Source organism: Hydra vulgaris, chromosome 09, assembly GCF_038396675.1.
Source record: "Hydra vulgaris chromosome 09, alternate assembly HydraT2T_AEP".
Classification (NCBI taxonomy): Eukaryota; Metazoa; Cnidaria; class Hydrozoa; order Anthoathecata; family Hydridae; genus Hydra; species Hydra vulgaris.
In genome coordinates, this window is record NC_088928.1 from 55,491,009 (window position 1) to 55,516,025 (window position 25,017).

The following is a 25,017-nucleotide window of genomic DNA, read 5'->3' on the forward strand; positions in this document are numbered from 1 at the left end:
AAGAAACCCTTTTTTCAGACGCCAGTAATTATGCTTGGGTTGATGTTAGATATATATATATATATATATATATATATATATATATATATATATGATGTTATATATATATATATATATATATATATATATATATATATATATATATATATATATATAAATATATATATATATATATATATATATATATAGATTTGTTTTGCTCTACAAAGAAACCCTTTTTTCAGACGCCAGTAATTATGCTTGGGTTGATGTTAGAGTTTGGTTTTATTTGAACATTGGTTATTGCATCCTTACGGTGTATTTGAAATTCATAAAATCCGTTCATTGTATTTGTAATAGATATATCTAAAAAGTTAAGTTGTTTTTTTCCGTTTTTAAGTTCAGCCAATACCTTTTTTTCATCAACAAATTTGGTTATTTCAAAAAAATAGTTATACGCTGCCTTTTTTATTAAAATCAATTTATATATATATATATATATATATATATATATATATATATATATATATATATATATATATATATATATATATATATATATATATATATATATATATATATACATATATATATAATTACCGGTTTGTCTTTCAATGTTATTTTAGTCGTCCAATATGTCAACTATCGTTTTCGCTAGAGATGAATTAATTTTTAAATAATGCAGTCATTAACTTTTATTTGTGCTCTTTAATAACAAATTGCACCTGTTGCACTATTCAACTTCGAGAATCCTGGTGTTTGACCGTTTAATAATTTTAGTGATTTTTTGACATAATACTTTTAATGAACAAAAAGATTCCGGATTTCTCAGATCAATAAACTGAAGTTTTAATTTGCGCAAGCGCGACATTATAGAAGGCAACGTAAATGTTAAATGTAATAAGTATCAAAACACTAACACAAATTAACTGCGAAACTGAGGGTGCTGTCGTTAGAATTCCATGTATTTTTGCATTAGTTATGTATATATAAATATACATATATATTTTTTAAAGTAAAGTAATAAAAAAATAAAAAAGCAAAAAGCTATTAGAAATAAAAATATATTCATTCCTAATTTAAAATTGGTGTCAAAATTTTCAAAAATATATTTTAAGTCCATTAAAGACCTATCATTTTTTATTAATAATAGTTGAATTTTCAATTGTTATCTAGCTTAGCATAAAGTTTTTTTCTATTAGTAAATATCTACATCAGTTGGCGTATGCATGTAGCATACATGATATATATATATATATATATATATATATATATATATATATATATATATATATATATATATATATATATATATATATATATATATATATGCATATATATATATATGTATATGCATATATATATATATATATGTATATGCATATAAATATATATATATATATTGTATTTATGTATGTATGTGTGTATTTATGTATGTATGTATGTATGTATGTATGTATGTATGTATGTACGTATGTATGTATGTATGTATATATACATATGTATATATACATATAATATATATGTATATATATATATATATATATATATATATATATATATATATATATATATATATATATATATATATATATATATATATATGTATATATATATATATATATATATATATATATATATATATATATATATATATATATATACATTTAGTTAAATTATAATCAAAGTTTTTTTAAAATGTTACATTGCTATGCAAGTAAAATATTGCTATAAAAGTTTAGGATTTTAAAGATGTATTAAATGCAATTTATTTTAGCTATTCGATGTACAAATACAAGTTTTTTAAGCAAATATGGAAATTGATGCAAAAATTATAAATGGAGTTAACAAAAGTAATGGAAATGTTGAAAGTAGCTCTAACCCAATGGTATATAGCATACCAGGAATTCTTCATTACATACAACATGAATGGGCTCGTTTTGAAATAGAAAGAGCTCACTGGGAAGTTGAAAGAGCAGAGTTGCAGGTTGATATTGTTCCTTGACTTTCTTTTGAAGTTACTGAAAAATGACAAAATAATAACTAGTATACAGTTTTAACATTACATTTACTTAAATGTTAAAACTATATAATATGTATTTACTAGTTTTACATTAACAGTTATCTTATTGAATATGTTTTAACACTTTTAAAGCTTTTATAATGATCTAGAATTTAGTTTTTTAATAATAAACTTATATTTCTAATATAAGTTTTAAAATCTTTTTATATCAGGCAAGAATTGCTTTTTTGCAAGGAGAAAGGAAAGGTCAGGAAAATCTTAAACGTGACCTTATTAGACGAATAAAAATGTTAGAATTTGCCTTAAGAAAGGAAAGGTAAAAGTAACATAAATTTATGCTTAAAACAATTTAACTGAATTTTTTAAATATTTTTAGCATGTTTTAAACTGTTATCACTTTTTATTATTATTTCCTAATTGTGGTTGATATGTTTAAATTTTTGTCACTAATTCTTTTCCTTAAAATCTTTAAATTGTTTAATTATGTTTATTTTTATAATTAGGCAAAAGTTTCACAAGCTTAAATATGGCACTGAATTGAAGTTACCAGATATAAAAGATGATGAAGACCACGATTTAGCCAATAATGAAATAGTTTCAAATAAAAATCATGATTTAGTTTTTAATTATAAGCAAGGAAGGCAACTTTTGCGGCAGTATGAGTTCTTTTGTTATTTTTTGATACGCAAATAGTATAGAAATGCATCACTGAAATATTTCTTTTAAAAAAGCTGGTATTCTATAATTTTTTCATTAGTCAAATTGAGCATCAATAAAAAAATCAAAATAATAGTTCTTATCAGATAAAATTGTTGTATTAACTTTTATAAAACTCATTTTAACTAAGAAAATGTTTAGTAGTAAACATTTTAAATCAAAAAATATAACACTAAAAATTTTTAAAAAGCTGTTTAAATAAACTTAATATTATTACTGTTATCAGTATTAAGTTTTATTTAATACTGATAACTTATTTTTTCAGACTTATATTCTCTTTTTTTTTTTTTTGTAATATATCTAATAGTTAATGATATATAGTAATCAGTGCTGTTTAATGCTTTTTGTAGGTCCCAAGAAATGTTGTATTTTTAGGACCAACTGCCTTCTATATTTAGCTTTTTTTTATTCAGCTGGGAGATAAATGCAGATCTTATAACTTGTTGTAAAGATAATATTTCCTCACACAATTTGTTCTTGGATTTTTTTTAATAAAGGCTTGATTGGTGGTAAAGTATTCACACAAAGGATATTTTCTTAGAATGTTATTGAATGGAGAAAATGTTAAATTGGATTATTTGTTCTTCTTTGATAAATAAAGTGTTTTTTTATATGTGAGTACTATTAAATCATATTATTGGTTTGCCAAGAATGTTGTAAGGCAAGAAATCTACTAGAATTGGTGTTTAACTTCCATGTCAATTTTAGTAAACTTCTTAATGAACAAAATAAATTTTTTAAATACTAGATTGAGCTCCTTAATACAGCTATTGCAGTGATAAATTTTTTTTGTTGAAAGAGGATTAGCTTTTTGAATCCAATTGCATAATAATTCTGGTAATGAAAACTATTCTGGTTGCTTTGAATATCTAGTTCAATTTGACCCATTTTTAATGTAACACATTTGAATCTTTTGTTATCAAGAACGTGTGCAGAAAAAAGTTTTGTGACTGAAATGATTAGGGTATAAATAAAGGATAAGTTTAGTGACAAGATTTCCTAATATAAATATTGCATTTTAAATATGCTTTCAATTTTTGAAACAAGTGCTGATGGTTTACGTTATTTTTTGAAACAAAAACTTACAAGAGTGTAATATACAAGAGTGTCTTAAAAAACTTCTTAATATATTTTTCAATTTTTTTATTCTACACAATAAAATTCAAGTTTTTAAATTATATATATATATATATATATATATATATATATATATATATATATATATATATATATATATATATATATATATATATATATATATATATACACACACACATATTTTGGCATACATTGTCTGGTCATTTTTGTGATAAACTTAAATCACTAATTAGTTTTTTTGTATTATTTTAACTAACTCATGTAATTAGTCATTCCACCATCATCAAAACTCTATTTGTAGGTATCTTCAGGAAATTGGTTTTACAGATAAAGTTCTTGAAATGCGATCAGCTAGAATTCGTTCACTTCTAGGAATTACTACAGATGATCTACCAACAGAAGATGCTGCAACAAAATCAAAAAAAAATGAAAAGCGTCAAGAAGATTTCACAGTTTCATTAAATCAGTAAGTCTTACTGTAATTTTGTAGATTTGTAGTTTATAATGTTTTTATTAAAAATATATTTGTTTCATGTTTCATTATGTTCATAAGAATAGAACATTTGTAGCCTTATTAAAACTAACTATAATATTTTCAAATGTGTTTGAATTAATAATACCTCTTAACTATTAAGGTTTTATCTATCATATATCATATTTCAATAAATCAATACAATAGAAATTTTAAAATAATAGTTAATAATGCAATTCTCAAGAGAGATATTAAGTCATAAGAAGTTCATAATGTTTATAAATAATTTATAACATTCTTCCAATCAATAAAATTATTTGTCCTTAAAACTGTACCTTTAGGATGTTTCCCGAGTTGTTTATTAGTTGAACGAAGGCTAGTTTGCACTTGTGGGTGAGTTTTGATATTAGATATTGAATCAAACAAACTTTCTTTGTCTGTAGTTGGAGGTTTATTGGGTTGTGAGGTATACTTTGTGTCAATAATACTATTGTAAGCAATTTCAGTATTTAAATGAGAACATTTACTATCTCCTAATGGTGCTAGTTTTTTAATGGATAGAGTAGATTCTGGTCTGTTTGGAAAATTTAATGTAAGCATACTGTGGTCCTGCTTCTATCAGATCAGGTTCTCTTACTAGGGGATGGTATTTACTGGATTGAATATATTTTTCAAAAAACATTTTACCTTATTCTAACCAGATTGTGTTAGATTGTTTGTTTGTAGATCTCCGTCGAAAATTATGAATGTCAGAATGAGCATATGCAGGCACGCCAAACAAAAAGAACAAATTCTTAAAACAATTTAATACTGAAGACGAAGAAGTATCTGAGCAAAAAAAAGCAAATGGAAATTGTGAGTATTAATCATCAGCTGTAAAGATATGACAATTTTTAGTTGATGTTGTAAGTGGGCCCTTAAAATCTATATTAACAGTTTTAGTTTTTATATCTATAGAGACAGTTTTAATTTCTTCTATAGAGTATGGTAGATTTCGACTGTGGATAAAATGATTTATCCTTGTAACACCTGGGTGACAGAGAACATTATGAAGCTCTACTAATTTTAATTTATTAACACTTATATATGAACAAATGGAGTTTATGCTTTCATTCTTTGACAACTTTTGAATCAGTAAAGAAGAACACAAAGAATATGTTAAGCAATCAGCAGCTTGATTATATTTACCCGGTCGGTACTGTATGTCATAGCTGTAGCAACCAAGTACATATACAAAACAGTCTGTTTATCAGTGACTAAGGTAAAGTGGAGCCCAGTCAAATAGTGTTTTCAATTTAGAAGAGCTTTCACAATAGCGTATGCTTCTTTTTCATTAGCTGATTGGTGTATTTCAGGTTTTTTTAAAAATCTAAATCTGGCTTTATGCTATTATGACATATATCATCTCCAAGTAGATTGATTAAACTAACTGAGATCACATTTTTGCTGCTGTTAAAAGTTGTTTTCCTTGTCATACCCGCTATCATAATATTATCTTAATACGCATAGGTGTTTTATGCATAAGTAATGTGAAAATGCATGTAGTTTTTTAAAGAGTTCCCATTTATAAATTCGTCGATTTTCTGTTGAAAAACAGGGACTACGTTCATTGAACCCAATAGCAAACAAGTCAAGTAATACAATTAGCCATCGGTTTCAAATGCTGTATATGGCTTGTCTTCTGGTAGATGTGGAATTTGATGATAAGCGCTTGTAAGATCAAGAGTACTAAAAAAATAGTACATTTTGACAAATGACAATTTTAAATCTGGTCATCTACTCTGGGTAGAGGATAAGCATCGAGGTATGTAAATTTTTTTATCATTAACACACATTCAGGGTTACTCAGGGTTAGGGTTAGGGTTAGGGTTACCCTAACCCTAACCCTGGCAATTGCAAGAAGTACTTATTGTTATTTTTATAGATTTATTTATGGTTATTACAACTGGTTCATATTTGTGGTTATTATAATTGTGTAATTCTTAAAGCAGTGGCTTTCCTTACTAACTTTTGTTGTGGACAATAAAAATGGCGAAGATAAAAATGGTGCATTTAACTAATATATCGAGTTTTAATTTAGAAAATGACAATTTTATAATTCATACATTGAAAGATTCGAAAATAATTTACTTGCCAATGGCATAAAAGATGGGGAGTTGCAAAAATCAGTTTTTCTAATAACTATTGGAGGACCTGCTTACTACAAACTTATTCGTAGTTTATGTGAAAATGACACTAAAAATAAAAGTTTCACTCATAAAGCTAATAAGAGGCCATTTAAACTCCAAACTTCACTGCACACTAGTTTCAATTTTGTATTCAGAATATAAAATTGTAATCATTAAAATAAAATAAAAACGAGAATCAGTAAATGGACACTGAATTATGCAGATTATCCGAGCATTGTGAGTTTAGTGAAAAATTGAATGATTACTTAAGAGATAGGTTTGTCTATGGATTAAACAATGAAAATGTGCAGCAAAAGTTATTAACCATAATAATAAATTTTACATTGGAGACAAGATTAGGCATAGTAGGAGCATATGAAGCAGTATATAGAGATGCTAAGGCTGTTTGTAGCACTAGAAAAGGTCCTGTAGAACAAGATACAGTACAGGAGATGGATAAAATTTGAGGAAATTAGAGAATGTTTTCATTGTGGCTACACAGGTCATCTAGCAAACAACTGCCTTTTTTGCAATTCAAAGTGTCACGCATTTAGAAGAATAGGTTATTTCAAAAAAAGATGTTGATCAGAAAAGAAGGAATTTGATGGTAAGGAGAGGAAATTAGGAATGAAACAAGTTAAAATTTGTGAGAGATCAGCTAAGGAAGACACTGCTGCTGGTGCATATGAAAATGAAAGTGATTTTTTAGCCTTGCATTTAATAGGTAAGGAATCTGAGAGAGTGAATGACCAGTTATGATAATGTAAAAATCAATGGTAAGGAGGTTTGCATGAAAGTTGATTCAGGAGCTGCTGTTTCTGTGATGGATGTTTCAGTTTACAGAAGAGTAAAAGGAAACAAAGGAAGGTTAAGAAGGTCTGAAGTGGTGTTAAAAACTTACACAGAAGAACTTGTTAGAAATTGGGCTTATTGAAGTAGATTATAAAAGACAATGTTGTAGTTTACCTATAACTGTAGTTATAGGAAACCCACATTAATGGGAAGAGATTGCAGGCCTTGTTACTAGATTTCGCTACGTAACAAAAACACGTAACGAATTTCAAAGTAACTCAACTCAGCAAATATATTTTGTATTGTTAGAAGTTATATTCCGTCACTAGTATTATTTCAAGGACTGCATTGTAATTAAAGTTATTTTATTAACGCATTAAAAATCACACAGACAGTTTTTTCTTACTATAACAAAAGTTACAAATAAAATCTAAGTTCCTATTTGAAAAATCATTTTTATCATTTTTTTCAAATAGGAACTAAATTTTATTTAAAAAAAATTTTTTTTTTCATAAAACATAACATAATATTTGTTTACTTTTTTATCATTTTACAGTTGGTTTTTGGTTATTTTATTAACTGTTAATAAATTTTTTCTTATTTATTTTGTTAATTCTTTTTAATAGTGTTTTTAAACAATAAAGAGTTTTATCAGTTACCAATGACATATTCGTGATCATAATTTATTTTCATAAATTAAACGAACGTCATTAAAACTTTACATTATTGAATTGATAATTAACAAAATATCTTATTAATTAAATATTTACATCAAAAGTTGTGCATTTTTTAAACTATTATGACAAAAAATAATTTATATATTTAAAAGGAATTTATATATTTAATTCCTCAAGATAAAACTCAAAACACTTTATTTTCTTTAACTAATTTTCAGCAACAACAAAAAAATTATTAAACAAACTGTTTCTTTAACAAAAAATCTATTTGTTTACAATTGCGGTTTAATGCTTTTACTTACGACTTAATTTCTTCTGAATAAACGTCACGTAAACGATATCAAAAGATAATTTAGATATTCTAAAAGATAAAAGTTTTTGTATAACGCAAAACTGCTGAACGCGTAGGCAAATTGCCATTTCACAGGTAAAATGCAAGCTGCATAACGCTTCTTAACAAGGCCTGAGATTGGATTCAGAAGCTAAACCTGGAATGGGTGGAATTGTGTAAAAGAATGAGAAAAGCCAACTTTTGCAATAGGTTTGATTTGAGGGTAGAGGCATTAGTGGTGAAATCTCCAGAGGTGTTAAGTGATAATTTAGGGTTCTTAAAAGATTTCAAATGTCACATACCTGTGGGTGAGGGTGCAAAACCAAAGTTTTTTATACAAAAAACAGTACTTTATGCTTTGAGGTCTAGATTTGAACAAGAGCTTGATTGCTTGGAAGACCAAGGGGTATAGAGAAAGGTCCAGTATTCAAAATGGGCAGCATCCATAGTGCTTATTCTAAAGAATTCAAAAGACCCTACAGGTCCATTATGTCAGGGTGTTAACCAGGAATAAATTTGATGTAGCGTTTTGACGAAATTGGGAATTTGTCAAGATGTTTCCTAATCATCTGCCCCCCCCCTCCTTTCTTGAGATTTTAATGTGCTCCGGGAATGCGTGGGGTCCTTTTCTTATATTCTTTCTTCTTCTACTCCACCTCAGTGCTGTATTCATTGATTGGACAGCAAAAATAAAGTAATATACAGTCGGTAACATTTATTGAAAGATGAATATGAAATCAACACTAAATTAAAACTGGTTTCACAACGGCACGGTAAATTAAGCTCCAATATCCAAATATATATTAGGAGTTATATATCTTTATATTATGAAATAAGTAGCATATATTAATTAATTATTATTACGGATAATATATTTGATTTATTTGCAATCCTAATATATTGTTGTCGCTTTTATTTTAAGAGTATTCTTTTGAATATATATTTCTTTTTTACTGGTGGGCATTAAAGGGCGATTTTTAAAGTAAGATAGCGATTTATGTTCGACAAAAATCTCTGCGGAAGAAAGTCAATGATCTTTTACTTCTAATTATTATTTAAATTCTTCTCATTCTATAATAAATTGTAACATCAAAAGAAATGTTTTAAAAATAGGAAAATAAAAAAGGTTTTGAAAATAGTAAACACTAGCTAGTAAATTTTATATTTCACATTTATTACAAGTTCAATTTTATAATTTATATTAATTTTCTTTATGCATCTATCGCATAGCGAGATAAAGTTACAATTACAAAGTCTGAGCAAAAAGAGAATATTGATCGCAAGCGATCGCATGCTATCGTGGCAATGAAGAATACCAATAATTATTTTGTGATGTTATTATGACTATGGTTCATTCAAACATTTAAATTTTCTTTTACATTGTAGATTCAAGCAAGCAGTGAATAAATTTTTTTTAAATTTCAGTTTCTTAAACTTCTAGTACCAGTTTGTTGTAATAAAAAAAACATTCTTGTTATCAAATGAATTTAATTTACATTTTAAGTAAAAGCAAGCTGTAAAGTGAAGAAATCTATTTTCCTTGTTAAATAAATTTCTAGTACTAGTTTGTTATAATCATAAATCATTTTTTGTATTTAACTTATAGTTCAGAGGTGGTCTTTTAAAAAAGTTAAAGAGAAATGATAGTAGATAAGTAAAAAAAAGATATTAGTTGATGCAAGTATCTAATTCAGTTGATATAAAATACTAAAAAAAAACCACTAAAAGACTTACCATAATACCCAAAATTGATCAAAATTTCAAAAGTATCTGGCATAAACGATTTCTTGATATTTTTGTTGAGGAAGAACATGAATTACTTAAAGTAGAGTTTACAGTAAGGCTTAATAAATTTTTTATCTTTTCAGCCAAAAAGGGCCAAACTTGTTAAGAAATACCATTTGTGGATGTTAAACCTAACAAGTTTGTTATTTTTTTAGATTGTACTTCATTGCTTGCTAACTTTTTAATATAATATTTACTGTTGGAGCGCTTGCGGAGAATTTTTTGAAAATTTTGCGAAATGAATTTTAGAAGCAAGTTGCTGAGAAAATCCCTAAAATCCTTGGCTAATCTCAATTCTCAAGAAGTTTTTTCCAAAAGGCATTTTCGCAGTTATGCAATCACGTAGTTATACCAATAATGGCAATTTTAATTCAAGTTTTTCACAACAATTAAATAGGAATTTCTTATGTTATTTTTTTATTAGTTTTGATAATAATTTTCAATAATTTTTAGAATTATTATTAAACTATTATTAAACTAATTTGGCAAACTTTATTAGGAAAACTGGATTTTTTCACCTTGAAGTTGGGAATTTTAATTTTATGAGCATTTGGAAATACAGTGTTTTATGGGGCCCCACAGGACTAGTTTACACCTTCTATGTATAAAATTACAATAAATCAAGCTGCCCCTCTGGATACCTATCCAATACCAAACATCACTGATCAGTTAGCTACTATAACAGGAGGACAGAAATACATAAAGCTTGAATTGTCCCAGGCATATCAGCAACTTGAGTTGAATGAAACTTCACGAGACTTTCTAACAATAAATACACAGGTTTAAATCAGCCGACTCATCATCAATTTAGTGTTCATAGTGTAACTGGCATCTTTCGTAGAGAAATAGACAGAAGTTTGGGCAAGTTACCATTTGTGAAAGTACAAGTGGATGATATGCTTTCTGGAAAAATAAACAAGTTAAACTATTTAAAATCCGTATTAAGAACCTTAAAGGAATTAGGACTAACTTTTAAACCGATGTCAAAAAGTCAAAGGCAATTTTAGGCATAGCTAACTATTGCAATGCCTACAAACCTAGAATGGTTTCCGCTACAGAGCTGCTCCATAATTTGTTGAGGAAAAATATATTTTAGAAGTGGAGAAGAGGCAGCTGGAAGCTTTTCAAAATTTATGTTGCACAATGTACCATTGTTAGCTCACTTTGATCCATAAAAAAAAATTATGGTTTACTGTGATGCCAGTCCACATGGTCTGGAAGCTGTGTCAAGAGCAGGATGATGGAAGTGAAAACCTGTTTGCTTTGCTTCAAGAACATAAAATATGGCGCTAAGAAAATTATGACCAAATTGAAAAGGAAGGGTTAGTTTTTAGCATTAGTTTTAGCATTAAAAAAATTTCATTAATTTTTTATTGGCACAAGTTTACTTTGTACACTAATCATAAACCTCTGCTAGGGCTATTTTCAGAAAACAAGAAACTTCCTGCAAGAGTGTTATACTGGGCTCTATTGTTAGCATATGATTATAAACTGCTATATTGTCCTCATGAAAAGAATGCAACTGGAGATTATTTAAGCTGTTTACAATTAGATGCATCAAGAGAAAAGTCATGGCTAAAAACTATGAAGGTAGCAATGATGGTTCTAAATAAAGTGTTAGACAGGATTGATGATGGAAGAGAGTAAAGTGGAACTAAAGTTCAATAGTAGGAGTTCAATAGAGGAGGTTGCTTGTTGTGGGAGTGAAGAGTGGTGGTGCCAAGAGTGTTACGAGAATTTTAAAAATATAATAATAGAACATATAATAATAGAACAATAAAATATTCTATAACACTATAGAATCAATGTTTTTAGAGTAATTCATTTACAGAATCTTTATCCATGGAAACTATGCCCTCTGACTCTGATGCAATAAAAACAGCATCAGATTTAATCATGTTCACTTAAAACCAATTTTAGCCAGAGCCCTGGTACTAATCTTGGGGGAGGGGAATGTTTTAAAATTGTTTTTAAATATATTTAGAAAAACAATTTTTTTTTTCTTGTATTTTTTTTTTTTAAATGTATAAATAACTTTGTTTGATAAAATCGTTTAGAGAACAAAACTGTTTTGATAATCCGGTTGATACAGATTCAACAGAAGTAATTGAGGACAATGCAGTTACAAAAAGTTCTTTAGAGTCAAAAAAAGGTTAGATTTTTCTGGATTTTTACTTTTACAGTAACTTTTATCAAAATTTTATAAATTTTTATAATTTTTAGTTGAACATGAAACAGGAGATACATTTGTTTTAAAAGATTTCGATTTTCTTGGTAATGAAGAATTAAATGTTGATGAAGGTAGGTTTATCATGTTATCATTTATATGTTTCATCAAAAATTACCTGATAGCAGTGCATTGGCAGAACTTTTATTTTAGTGCAACTATTCTTGACATGTAAATCCATCGTGTTCTTTTTAGTGCAACTAGTCTTGAAATAAAAATCCACCACGTTCTTGTTCATCAGCATTGAAATTTTTTTCTCATCTTGTCAAGATTTTTGAGATTTTAAGTTACAATTAATTAAGGTTTGAGTTAGGATTAATTAAGTCAAGAAAAATTAAAAAGTAAAGGGAACTTGTGAGAGGGGTCTTTTTTAATTAGTGTTTCATTTACTAATTTTAACCATTTAAATGTATAGAAAGGAGCTATTATCCACAAAAGGAAGTTACTAGAAGAGAAAAGATAAAGTTTATAACGCAAGATAACAATTAACAGATAACTTAAAAGATTGGAAATTATATAAATCAGGAAAACAAGATGAAGGTAGTGAATTCCAAAGAACTGATGTTCAAGGAAAAAAACTAGACAAATAAGAATTTTTGGAGCACTTAGGAATAATCACAGTAAAAGAATGAGACTTAATTGAATGAGATGAGTAACACAAGAATAAATTTTAGTAGATGGCATATAAGCGCCTATTATAGTATTTATAGAAAAGAGAAAGAGAAGCAACATTACTGCAATGTGACACAAAAATTCAAAGATCCGCTCTAGATATGGCAACAGTATTCCATACAAGGATGGGTTTGAGATTTATAAAGATAAAGAATAGATAAAGATCAGAAGTAATAGTTAATCCTAGAACACAAAGGGTAGATGATTCATGGAGTACATTATAGTTTATATAGGAAGATAGTTCTAGACTGTTGTGATAATGATTAGCTGAAAAAAAAAATTTTTTTGAGTTTTATCTGAGTTAAAGTTCGCCAGCCACTGGGAGTCCCATGCTATCCAATCAGAGCGTGTTGGCTTCTTATCAAGACAAGAATAAATGGTAGTATCATCAGCAAATAATGCCACTTTAAATATGAGAATTACTGGGTGATTGTTAATATAAGTTAAAAAAGTATAAGGTCAAGAATAGAGGAACCTTGAGGAACCCCTGAAGTTACAGAAAATCAAGAAGAGTGCTGTCTATGGAGGACAACTTTTATGCTATGATTAGTAACGAAGGATTTAATAATCTTAAAGATGTTACCTGATACACCATAAGAGAGCTTAGGAAGATAACCAGCATGCTAAACTTTATTAAAGGTTCAAAATGTCAAGAGCCACAGCGCTTTCCTCTCCACGTCTATCTAATGCCTTATAAAACCTATCAGTTATTACTGTTAACAAATCAGCAGTAGAAAGATCGAAACATATTGATGATTGGAGAGTGAGTTATTAGATTCAGGATGAGAGATTAAGTGTTAGTTAATTTAAGACTCAAAAATCTTGCTTATGATAGTAAGAAGACTTATGGGACAGTAGTTAGATAAGTCAGATCGCTCTCCAGAATTTTTGAAAATAGAGATAAACAGATGCTGCTTTACAGCAGGCTGGAAAACAAGTCTCTGATAAGCACTTGTTAAATAGTTTTGAAAGTATAGACAACAGTTCGGGAGAACACTTCTGCAAGACTTTAACAGGTATGTTGTATGGACCACAAGCTGTAGAAGATTCAAAGCAGGAAATCACTTTAGATACAGAAGCTGGAGTGATACGAATGTCAAGCAATGGATCAACCTGTTTGTCGACTCAGCTTTGCCCTTTGGTGAGGTGATAAAATCTGAACCATACAAGAAAGAAATTTTGAAATGAAATACAAGATTTTGTGACCTATTGAATAGTGGGCTTTGGTGTTAGACCAAACCTTTTTACAATGGTTTCTAGCAATGGTAAACAGGTGTCTGCTTTCTGTAGAATTGTTTTGGCTTTACAGATATGGAAGTAATGGTTACAATTAGAAAATTAATGTTTTTTTTATATACCATTGGCTTTTTTTTCTTTTAATATGTCATGATAATTCTTTTTATACATATATAAGCCTGTTAGAATCCGCATGGCATAATTTAAAAATTATTGGATTCAAAAGAAATTTCAAATTAAAACTTGTCATTGATTGAAATTAAGTTTTTTGGGCACATATGTAAAGTGTTTTTTAGATAGTTTATCTTTAAAAAATAGGCTGCTTACTATGACTTATCACAAACCTGTTACTAAAAACTATACTATGTCAAATACGATTAATGTAATATTAATATAACAAAACACTTCATGATGTATTTAAATTTTATTTAGATAATTATGTTGTAAATTCTCATAAAGTACTTTTATTTTGTGTTGATGTAATAATACAATTATTTTAAATTTTTATCACATATATATTATATTTTTTTATAGCTTCCAATATTCAAAATGAAGAACAGGTTATTTAACTATTCACAATAGATTTTTTATATTGGTTTGTTATTCTTAACAATCATATATTTTATAACTTTATCATATAATCAGTTGTTAATATATAAATATTATGTAAACTTAGGTTTTAAATCATTGTTAATTAAAAAAAATGTATTGACAAACATTTGTTTTAGAAATGTAAAAAGACAAATAAAAAGATATAGTTTAATTTTATCTGTATATTTTTTTCTGTAACTTTTAAATAACCAATTTTTTTTTTCAAAATATGATTTGTTTTGGGCATCAATAGCCTCAAAGATAATTAAAATATTTTTATTTCTATTACTTTTATGTTTACAAATATTTTTTCTTTATGTAATCAAGTGATTCAAGATTTAAAATATTGGCACTTTTGTTGTTTTAAATAAAGCAAAATTAAATACAGGTTTAAAAACAAATATTTGTATTTAATAAAAAAAAAAAACTACTTCAAAAAATTAAATTAATACAACTTTTAAACAACTTAAAAGTAATTTCTGTTTTCAATTTTAAATTATTATTCTGCAATTGCTTCATATTTTTTTAAGCAATCAGTTATTTTAAACTGTACTTAAAAAAAGATTTAATCTATTTTTTCTTTGTTTTATTTGCTTTATATAACTGAAGGCTTGTTTCCATGTGAAATAATTGTATATTGTATTAATTTTACAAAAATTAATTGCTATTTTGTAGTATCAATGTATTTTAATTGATGTTGTTTGAACATAATAGATTTTTTAAAGCTTGCTACATCTACATGTGTTTTGTACAGTTACAAAATATGAAAAAATAAATAAATAAAAAAGTTATTGTTATTTTTTAAACTCAACTTTTTACATTGGCTTTTCTTTCTCAAAAATAAAAAGTTTAAGTCAACTTCTGTCTTGAATTAAGTCAAAGATTTCTTAATAACTTTAACTTAAAATAATATCTTAAAATTTATTGAAGAAAACTTTGGTCATTTTGAATTGAAATTCAATTTGAATAATCTAATGGAAATATCAAATACCATTGTAGCCTCTGAAAAAATCAATCTTTTCAAAATTTGCTTTATTATACAAAACACATTTAGGGTAGTATAGTATGCTTTTTAAATTTGATGTGTTTGGATCATTGTAATACATATAAATTAATATTATTAGGATGATTGGAGTAATGTCGACTCTGAAAAACTTCAAAATAAGATAAAACAATTTAAAAATGAAACAAAAGATAGAGGAAAAAAAAAACGTAAGATATTTAAGAATTTTTGATTTATTATAAACAGTTTAAAGTTATATTTTCAACTCTCTCTCTCGCACACAAAAATTTAAAATCATATATTTAGTAGTTATTTTTAACTATCTAACACAGGCACACAAATTTTGATTAACATAAACATTATTCACAGTACAGTTTTTTGTACACAGCATTGTTTTTATTTATCAAGTAATTGTTGCTTTTGCTCCAATTTTTCTGTTACTTCATCCCATAAGTAATAAATTTCTGTTAAATATATCTGTATGTATATATGTATGTATGTATGTATGTATGTATGTATGTATGTATGTATGTATGTATGTATGTATGTATGTATGTATGTATGTATGTGTGTATGTATGTATGTATGTGTGTATTAGGGTGGAGCGATTTTGAAAATTTTTGAAATTTGATTTGCCTGAGCAGCAAATCAATATCTTTTGGTGAAAAAAGAACCTTACTCTTTTTTTTTTTAGTTTAGATGAGTTCTTGAGGTTCCTCTTTGGATTCTAAATTTTTGATGGGTCCTAATATTGTTTAAATTTTTTTTTTCTAAACTATATCAACTTGATACTTAAAAGAAGCAAAATAATATGCTGATTTTGAAAATAATATTTGTTTTTATTAAAAAATTAAAATTAAAAAAGTAGTTGTTTTTTTCATTAAAAACCCCCGTCCTCAACAAAACGGGGGTTTTAAAGTATATTTTTGCAACTATTTTTTTCACTAAAAAATTTTTTCAATAAAATTATTATTTATGAAACAAGCATTTTTTTCTGCTTTTTTTGATTCCAAGGTTGATATGGTTTAGAAAAAAAAAATTTAAAAATATTAGGACCTGTCAAGAATTTAAATTCCAAAGAGGACCCTCAAGATCTCATCAAAATCAAAAAATATTTTTTTACTTTTATCTTATAATTAATAGACATTGATTCGTGTCTCAGTAATATTGGTTTTTAAACTCTTTTTTTTTTTGCTATGAAAATCGCTCCACCCTAGTGTGTATGTATGTATGTATTAACATACTATATTAGGTGTTATATAGGAAAAATATAAGTGATTTTTACAAAGCTAATTTTGCCACTGAAAGTCAACATACAACAAATAAACAAAGGTAACCTGAAAACATTTATCACCTCTAACATCTATCATTTACAATATCAAATATTGACATTTGATTATCAGGTATTGACATTTAACTATTAAATATTGACATTCAATTGTCAAATATTGACATTTCTTGCTACAGTGTAGCAACATTTGAATCTTGTATTTTTACATTTTCATTATTGTTCTCATGAAACTTAGATGGATGTATTTTCTATATTTGGAAGAATCCTACATGATTACATTTTTCATTGTATAAATGAAATTTGAAAGGGTAAATGTTTTCATTGCTTACGTTAACGCAACAATTACATTTTTGTTAATAGTTATTGTATATAATTATTTTAAAAAACTATTATAAATATAATTTTACATCATTAAGATTGTCAATTACATGTTTTGTTTACATGTTTGGAATTTTTTGTTTGTATTTTTATTATTTACATATTTGTATTTTTGTTGTTTACATGTATTTTTAATGTTTACATGTTTGTATTTTTATTGTTTACATGTTCATGTTTCATTATTTTCATGTTTTATTTTAATTGTTTAAATGTTGCTATTTTTTTATTATTATTTACATTTTAGTATTTTTAATGTTCTCATATTTGTATTATTTTTGTTTGTTTGTATTTTTATTGTTCATATGTTTGTATTTTTGTTGTTTATATGTTTCTTTGGTGATTAGATGAAACATTGTAACATAAAAAAAAAAATATTTATTATATCTTTAACAATAAATAAAACAAACATCTTAAACATATCAAATTTTTTAAAAGTGTTAAGTGCTAATATTTATTGTTTTAACTTTTTTTGTTATAATAAATATTATTGATATATTTGAGTAAACATATTTGTTATTAGGACCCAATAAAGATGTCATGAAGAATATGCTTCAAACTTTCAATGCTGGCGAAGAGGAAGTTCTACCTCCACCACCTCAGGCTTCTACCTCATCTATTGCAAGAGTTTCTGGAGGAGTTATTGATGATGAAATTCCAGTTATTGGTATTTTTTAAATCATTTTTATTGATATCTTGATGACTGACACATGATACATAATATGTTGAGTAATTTCTTATTTGAATTTAATATTAATTTACATTTTTTGCTTATAGTTTTAAATATTCGCTTTAAAATCGAACTAGAGTCAGATGTAAATAAATAGTTGTACACTTAGTTATTTATATACATTTGACTGTGGCTAAAATTGATCTTTTTTCAAAGTTAACATTGATCTTGACTCAAGCTGAATTCTAAAACTGTTTTATATTTGTTATTGACACATATTCCAAACAGGCTAATACTTTTCATAAATGTTAACATATTTCATAGTGGCTAACACTTTTCATAAGAGTTAATACCTTTCATAAGGGTTAACAATTTTATCTATTTTAACCACTTATAACATCTTTCATGTTTCAAATGCTTTTAGTACTTTAAAGGTAATAGAAAATGTTTTTTAAAGAATATTTAAATTTTCAAAGATGAGGAATATTTTACTAAAACATTTGTATAAATTGTCTAATTCATTTCTATTTTTTTTCACCAAATGAAAATAAAAAATTTGATTCTGAGATGCAATTTTAAAATCTCAAAATAGGTTTGTAAAATAACTTTATATTTATTAAACACAGAAGCCAAAAAATGGTTTTATAAAGACAAAAATGTTATAAGGTTTTTGTCTTTCTAGAACCTTTTTCTTAAATCCTTTTTAAAAACCTTTTTTTTTGTCTATAATAGATCTTTTGCAAAGCTAGTTCATTAAGCAGCATTAAAGCAGCCACGTAAAATAATATGCTGCAGTAACTATTTTAGATGTCGGTCTAAATTTGTTTTAAACTTGTTGATTAAATTGACATTTATGACATGGTCTGGCAAGGCATTTCATATGTTAACCAAACATTTGTTAAACAAGTTATATCTGGTTTTTATTAATTTCTTTATGATACTGGGTGCAATGACCATAGCTAGAGGGAGCTTTAAATAGATTAATGTAGCAGTTAATTAAATCAATTTTACTCTCAAATTTAAATTTCTGAATAAGATCCCATCAAGCCTTCCCAGGAAACGCGTGCGGTTTTTTGTCTTGTATGTCCAATTAAAAATAATTTAAATAATTTGTGTATTGTTTTTATTTCTTTAGGGTGGTTGTTGTTTTCAGCAACAAAATTTGATAAGGCAAAGCAAAAAAAAAAAAAGCAGCTTTAAGTCAATATTAAAAAGAATGATTTTCCTATACTTTATTTGCTTTTTATTTAGAGAGGAAAGCAAATATATAAATTGCTATCTGTTTGTAAAATATATTTGTATAATTTTAATGTAACAATATATCGTAGTTGGCCAGGTAATATCTCACTTGCGTAAAAAGCAAAATTTTACAGGAGACTGAAAAAACTATATATTTCAATGATTATATATAATAATTATAATATAATTATATATAATAATTATAATATAATTTGTTAGTTATTTGTTTTTTACTCTTACTTTTAAAACCTCATTTCATTGAAATATATAGTTTTTTCAGTCTCCTGTAAAATTTTGCTTTTTACACAAGTGAGATATTACCTGGCCAACAATGATATACATATTGTCCCTATATTAAATGTCTATGTTATGTATGCATATACTTTTATATATAACTTTTTTTATTATATAATTATATTTATTTGATCAAAAGCATACACACATTTAGCTTATATGAATAAGGCGTTTACTTCATACATGGTATGTTCGTGGTTTAATTTTTTTAAATTGTTTTCCTTTAAAATACTGCTGATCATATATATGCGTTGTAACCATTTGTCTTTTCTTTTTTGTATATAAAAATCTTTTTGTTGTGTGTTTATGAATGATACACATCTCTTCACATTCAGATTTCTTATATCGTTTAAGCCTTTCATTGTATTTCCAAAGAAAGACGCACACACGTATATATATAGTTTTTAAGCTTCAATTAGTCTAAACATTTTTCACATAACTTTAATTGTTTCGTATTACCTTTCTATTCCTGTACATTTTTTACCCCCCTATCTTATAGCGCTTTGTAATTTTGGATACCTGTTGCTTTTTAACATTTGGCTCAGTGTGTTCAGTTCTACCCGTCCCCTCTCTTTTGGTCTACTATGTTATTGGTGAACCATTATAATTAATATTTTTTAATAATTGTTATGCAATGATTAATAATAATTGTTAATAATTGTTTACATATATATCACCAATAACATAGTAAACCTAAAGAAAGGGTAGGTAAACAATAAAAAATTATTGGAAGGGGTGAGATTCGAACATCGGATATTCTGTGTGTGAAATTAATGCTTTATCAAAGTAACCTAAACATACGTATTCTTTTGATCAAATAAATATAGTTATATAATAAAAAAAGTTATACATAAAAGTATACGCATTCATTACATATACGTTTTCAAATAAGTTCAATATATAATTGTTAAATTAAAATTATACAAATATATTTTACAAACAGATTTATACTTTTGCTTTCCTTTTTAAAAAAAAATAATTAAATATAGGAAATTCATCATCAAATTCAAAAATAAAAACACTAATTAAATTATTAATTTTTTTTTATTTTTTGCTACTCATTTAAATAAAATAAAATAAATGTTATTTTAGTTTCCTATTTTGTTAGCTCTGTTTTCTTTGTTTTAAAAACTTTTTTTTTTTAAAAGTGTTCATTCCTAATATAAAATTTTTTTATATATAATTATATATACTTACATATTATTTTATATATAATTATATATACTTATATATTATTTTATATATAATTATATATACTTATATATTATATTTTGTATATAATATATAATATTTTTATATAATAATTTTATATATAATGTATAATATTTTTATATAATAATTTTATATATAATATATATATTATATTTTATATATAATTATATATACCATTCATTCCTAATATAAAAAAACATGCAAACGGTCATGGTCAAGTTCTCTGAAATAAAATACTCATGTGTGGACATACAAGACAAAAAACTGCACGCTTTTTCTGGGAAGGCTTATCGTTTCTTCATTCACATGAGAACAAGTGAACCTCAGAGAAGTGAGACTGAGTTTGTCACATCTTGTTTTATAATCAAAAGCCTTGTGCTACTTTTATTACATGATGTTGAATGCTTTCAATTGCAGAAATTTCATTTTCTAAATAAGGACATTAAGCGGTGATAGCAAATTCTAGAAGTTGACATATATAAACTGTGTATAGCTTTTTCTAGAGTTTTACAATTCTGCTTATAGAGTTATGCTTCAGGATACCATGCATTTTGTTAGTCTTAGCGGCAGCTATAAATGTTTAGGCCTTAGATCATTGGAAATTAGAGCGCCAAGATCTTTTCCTGATTGGTTAAATTATGTTGAGATTTAAATTAAAATTTAACTTACTGATAAGGTTTATTTAAGTTGAATTCTGTTGAAATTGTCATTTAATTTGTGATCCTAATTGAAGAAGAGATGTGGAGCAGATTTGGATTGATTAAAATGCATTAGCTTACCTTTTTTTTTTAGTCTTTTTATCATAATAATTTTCTAAATAGAATTTTTTTAAATGTTACAGAAACATTGTGTAGGGTGAATAATTTAAAAGCTTTTTTTAAAGCCATATTTTAAAAAATCGCAAAACATTTAATACTACATTAGCTTCTTTACATGCTGCTCACAAACTTCTTCATATTCTTATTAGATGAGTTGCTAGTAGCAACTACATCTTGACTGTCTCAAAAAAAAAAAAATTTAAATTTTTAAACTGCTTGTAAAAGTCTTTGGAATTAGGAATGTAGATAAATAGGTTCAAAAAGATATCTTGTATCTCAGTTCAAATAAACTTGTTTAAAAAAAGTTTAGGCTTGGAAAATTATATAGAATCATGTTAATAAAAATAGTTACTGCATTACTACGTTACTAATAGTTACTGCTTTGAAAAGTTTTTAAACAAGTTTTTAAGATATTCTTTTTTGTTACTATATCACTATATTCTTTGTTCTTTTTTTGTACTCAGAGTCACCTAATTCAATATTATGTTTGCTTATCAGTTTGCTTATTAAACTTTCCATTATGAAGCAATAAGATGCAAATCAAGCAATAAGCAGTTGGCTCATTTTTCCATAGTTTATACTGATATTGTTGTTGAAATACTTACATTAGGTGCAAAGTAGCAAAACAAAAAGTTTTTACAGCAAACCAGCTTTATCAAAATAGATTGAATATTCTGATTGTTTTTGTAAATTGTCCTTATTTATTAAGTTTTCAAATGGAAAAAAAAAACGATCATCTAGATTGATACAATGTATTAAAAACTAATCAATATATTGAGCAATTGATATATTATGATATGATATATATGATATGATATGATATTATGTTGTTGCAACAATTGTATCCAATTTGGTCTTAAAAGATGACCACAGATGATGTTGTTTTGAAATATTAGATGATAATGGAATTGATAAGCAGGAATTGATTTTATTATTTGTCATTTCAGTTTTGGGACATGTTTATTTTCCAAACATATTTTGATTAATTATTTTATGAAAAACTAAACTTTATTTTGATTTTTTTTTTTCACTTGCTTTTTTTAATGAATAAAGTCTTTTTTAGTAAGTTTGGTAAAGAAACTCTGTACCTATCTAAAATATATAAATTATATATAAAATATAAATTATATATAAATGCTCCTAGAATAATAATTTTTCTCTGTTATTATAAACAAAGAAGTTCACATTTACATTAACTCAAAATCTGTGACTGGAAATATATTGAGTGTGGTTGTACTCTTTTGTTTTGAGATTACTTTTTTATATAATAGTGTACCAAGTTACTTTTAATTTGTATTACAATTGTTGAATTTATTAAACGTTATTATTATTGTTGCCTAAAGATATAGTTCAATTCAACTGGATATTGTGTTTTGGTAGATAACTTTTTTTTTCTACATATTCAAATAAAAGAATTGTGTTTAAAAATCCCATGTTTTTCAAATTTTTTTTTTTTTTAATAATTCACCTCCCCAAGGCCGAGAAGGCCACTACAGATGAGGAGGCTACTTGTAGTTATAACCCTCTCTCAACTCTATAACTCCGAAACACGAACCTTGACGAACAAGGCCGCTGCGCAGAGAAACAAGTTGAATATATATTTATTATTGTAAAATATATTTATTATTGAAAATATATTTATTATTGTAAAAACTTGTAATAAGTCAATATATTGTAATAAATATTTCAAGTCATGTTTTTAGGTACATTATATCTAAATTTGTTTATGTTTTTCTAGTACTTATGTGATTTTTCTTTTTTTCATGGTTTTAACTTTCAATTATTTATATCTATATAAATTTGACTATCAGCTCTTGTCAAACTTTGTTGTTTTATACTAAAAAAATTTCAATAACTTATGCCGATAATTATACCAAAATAATTTTCAATAATTTATGCTAATGTAATTGTTGCACATTCTCCAAGTAAATTTCTTGAATTTCTTGAATTCGTTCCTGAATTTTGTTTTTTACTTATTTTGATATTTAGCATTTCTAATTTAGCTGTTTGTTTTTTTTGTTGTTGTTATTTTTTTATATTGTTTTAATTTGATTTTTATGTTTTTTTTTTTTTTTTTTAAATAAATTTTAGGTGACACTGTGTTGCCTAGCAGTGGTTATTCTCCTCGTCAAGTGAAGTTAGTTACAGTTAATCATAGTGGAGTTTCAGATGTTACAGAAGTTGCAATGGGACTTGGTGATCTTGCAGATCTTTCAGTATCAAATGAATTAGGAAATCTTGATGCAAGTTTTTCTTTATATATATTCTTTGATTTAAATGACTTTTAAAAAAATGTTTGAAAGAATGTAAATAAATTGAAAATAAAAAAAGTAAATGTTTTTTGAAAGATTAAAACAACAAGATTATTTGTTTTTGTTTTTTGTAAAACTTTACTATCAGAATGTAAAAATCATTTCATTTTAGGAATGATTTTCCTAGTTTTTACATGTTGATTATTGTTTTTAGAGCAAAGATGACATGCGGAAAACATGGGGTCCAAAATATACTTTAAGAAGGTGATTTAAAGTATTTTAATTACTATAGATTTATGATATGATTATTTTCTGTGCACTTTAGTTTTTTAAACTGGTAATAATTTTTGGCAAAAATGTATAATATATATTTTTTACACTTTTATAAATACTATTTTGTATATATTAATTGCTGGTTGCAAATTTTTTTGAAAAATTTGTATATACATATATATTTTTTTATATTTTTTTTATAATTCACCTCCCCAAGGCCAAGAAGGCCACTACAGATGAGGAGGCTACTTGTGGTTATAACCCTCTCTCAACTCTATAACTCCGAAACACGAACCTTGACGAACAAGGCCGCTGCGCAGAGAAACAAGTTAAGCGCGGTACCACCAGGGATGTGGTGGTGGGAATCGAACTCGGAACCTCTCACTTATGAAGCGAGCGCTCTACCACTACTGCATGTATATATATATACATATTTATATGTGTGTGTATATATATATATATATATATATATATATATATATATATATATATATATATATATATATATATATATATATATATATATATATATATATGTATATATATACATATGTATACAAGTATGTACGCATACATATGTGTATGAGTGGTTTTTTTTATATTTAAATTTTTTTTTTGAATTTTAAATTGCACAACCTCTTATTTGGTGAGGTTTGATAAAAAGTATAAAGGTAACATTTTTTTACAAACTGATCATGAGAAGTGGTCTCCAAAACCCTATTTTAGAACCCTATATTGACCAAAATTTGCCTAAAAACCACATCTTGAAATTCTATGTTTATTTCATACAAAATCCTGCTATAAATTGTTTAACATTACATC

General features: G+C 26.0%; 1 protein-coding gene across 1 annotated transcript in view; it reads left to right on the forward strand.

The window, feature by feature from the left end:
• The first annotated feature begins 1,792 nt into the window (after positions 1 to 1,792).
• The window catches only part of LOC100198667 (striatin-3-like), a 38,258-nt gene continuing 15,033 nt past the window's right edge, over positions 1,793 to 25,017 (forward strand). Inside the window, 11 exon segments of the mRNA NM_001309659.1 lie at positions 1,793 to 1,966; positions 2,215 to 2,318; positions 2,506 to 2,658; positions 4,119 to 4,283; positions 12,100 to 12,194; positions 12,266 to 12,343; positions 14,712 to 14,737; positions 15,893 to 15,980; positions 17,961 to 18,104; positions 23,762 to 23,913; positions 24,137 to 24,186. Coding sequence (NP_001296588.1) covers positions 1,793 to 1,966; positions 2,215 to 2,318; positions 2,506 to 2,658; positions 4,119 to 4,283; positions 12,100 to 12,194; positions 12,266 to 12,343; positions 14,712 to 14,737; positions 15,893 to 15,980; positions 17,961 to 18,104; positions 23,762 to 23,913; positions 24,137 to 24,186 — 1,229 coding nt within the window.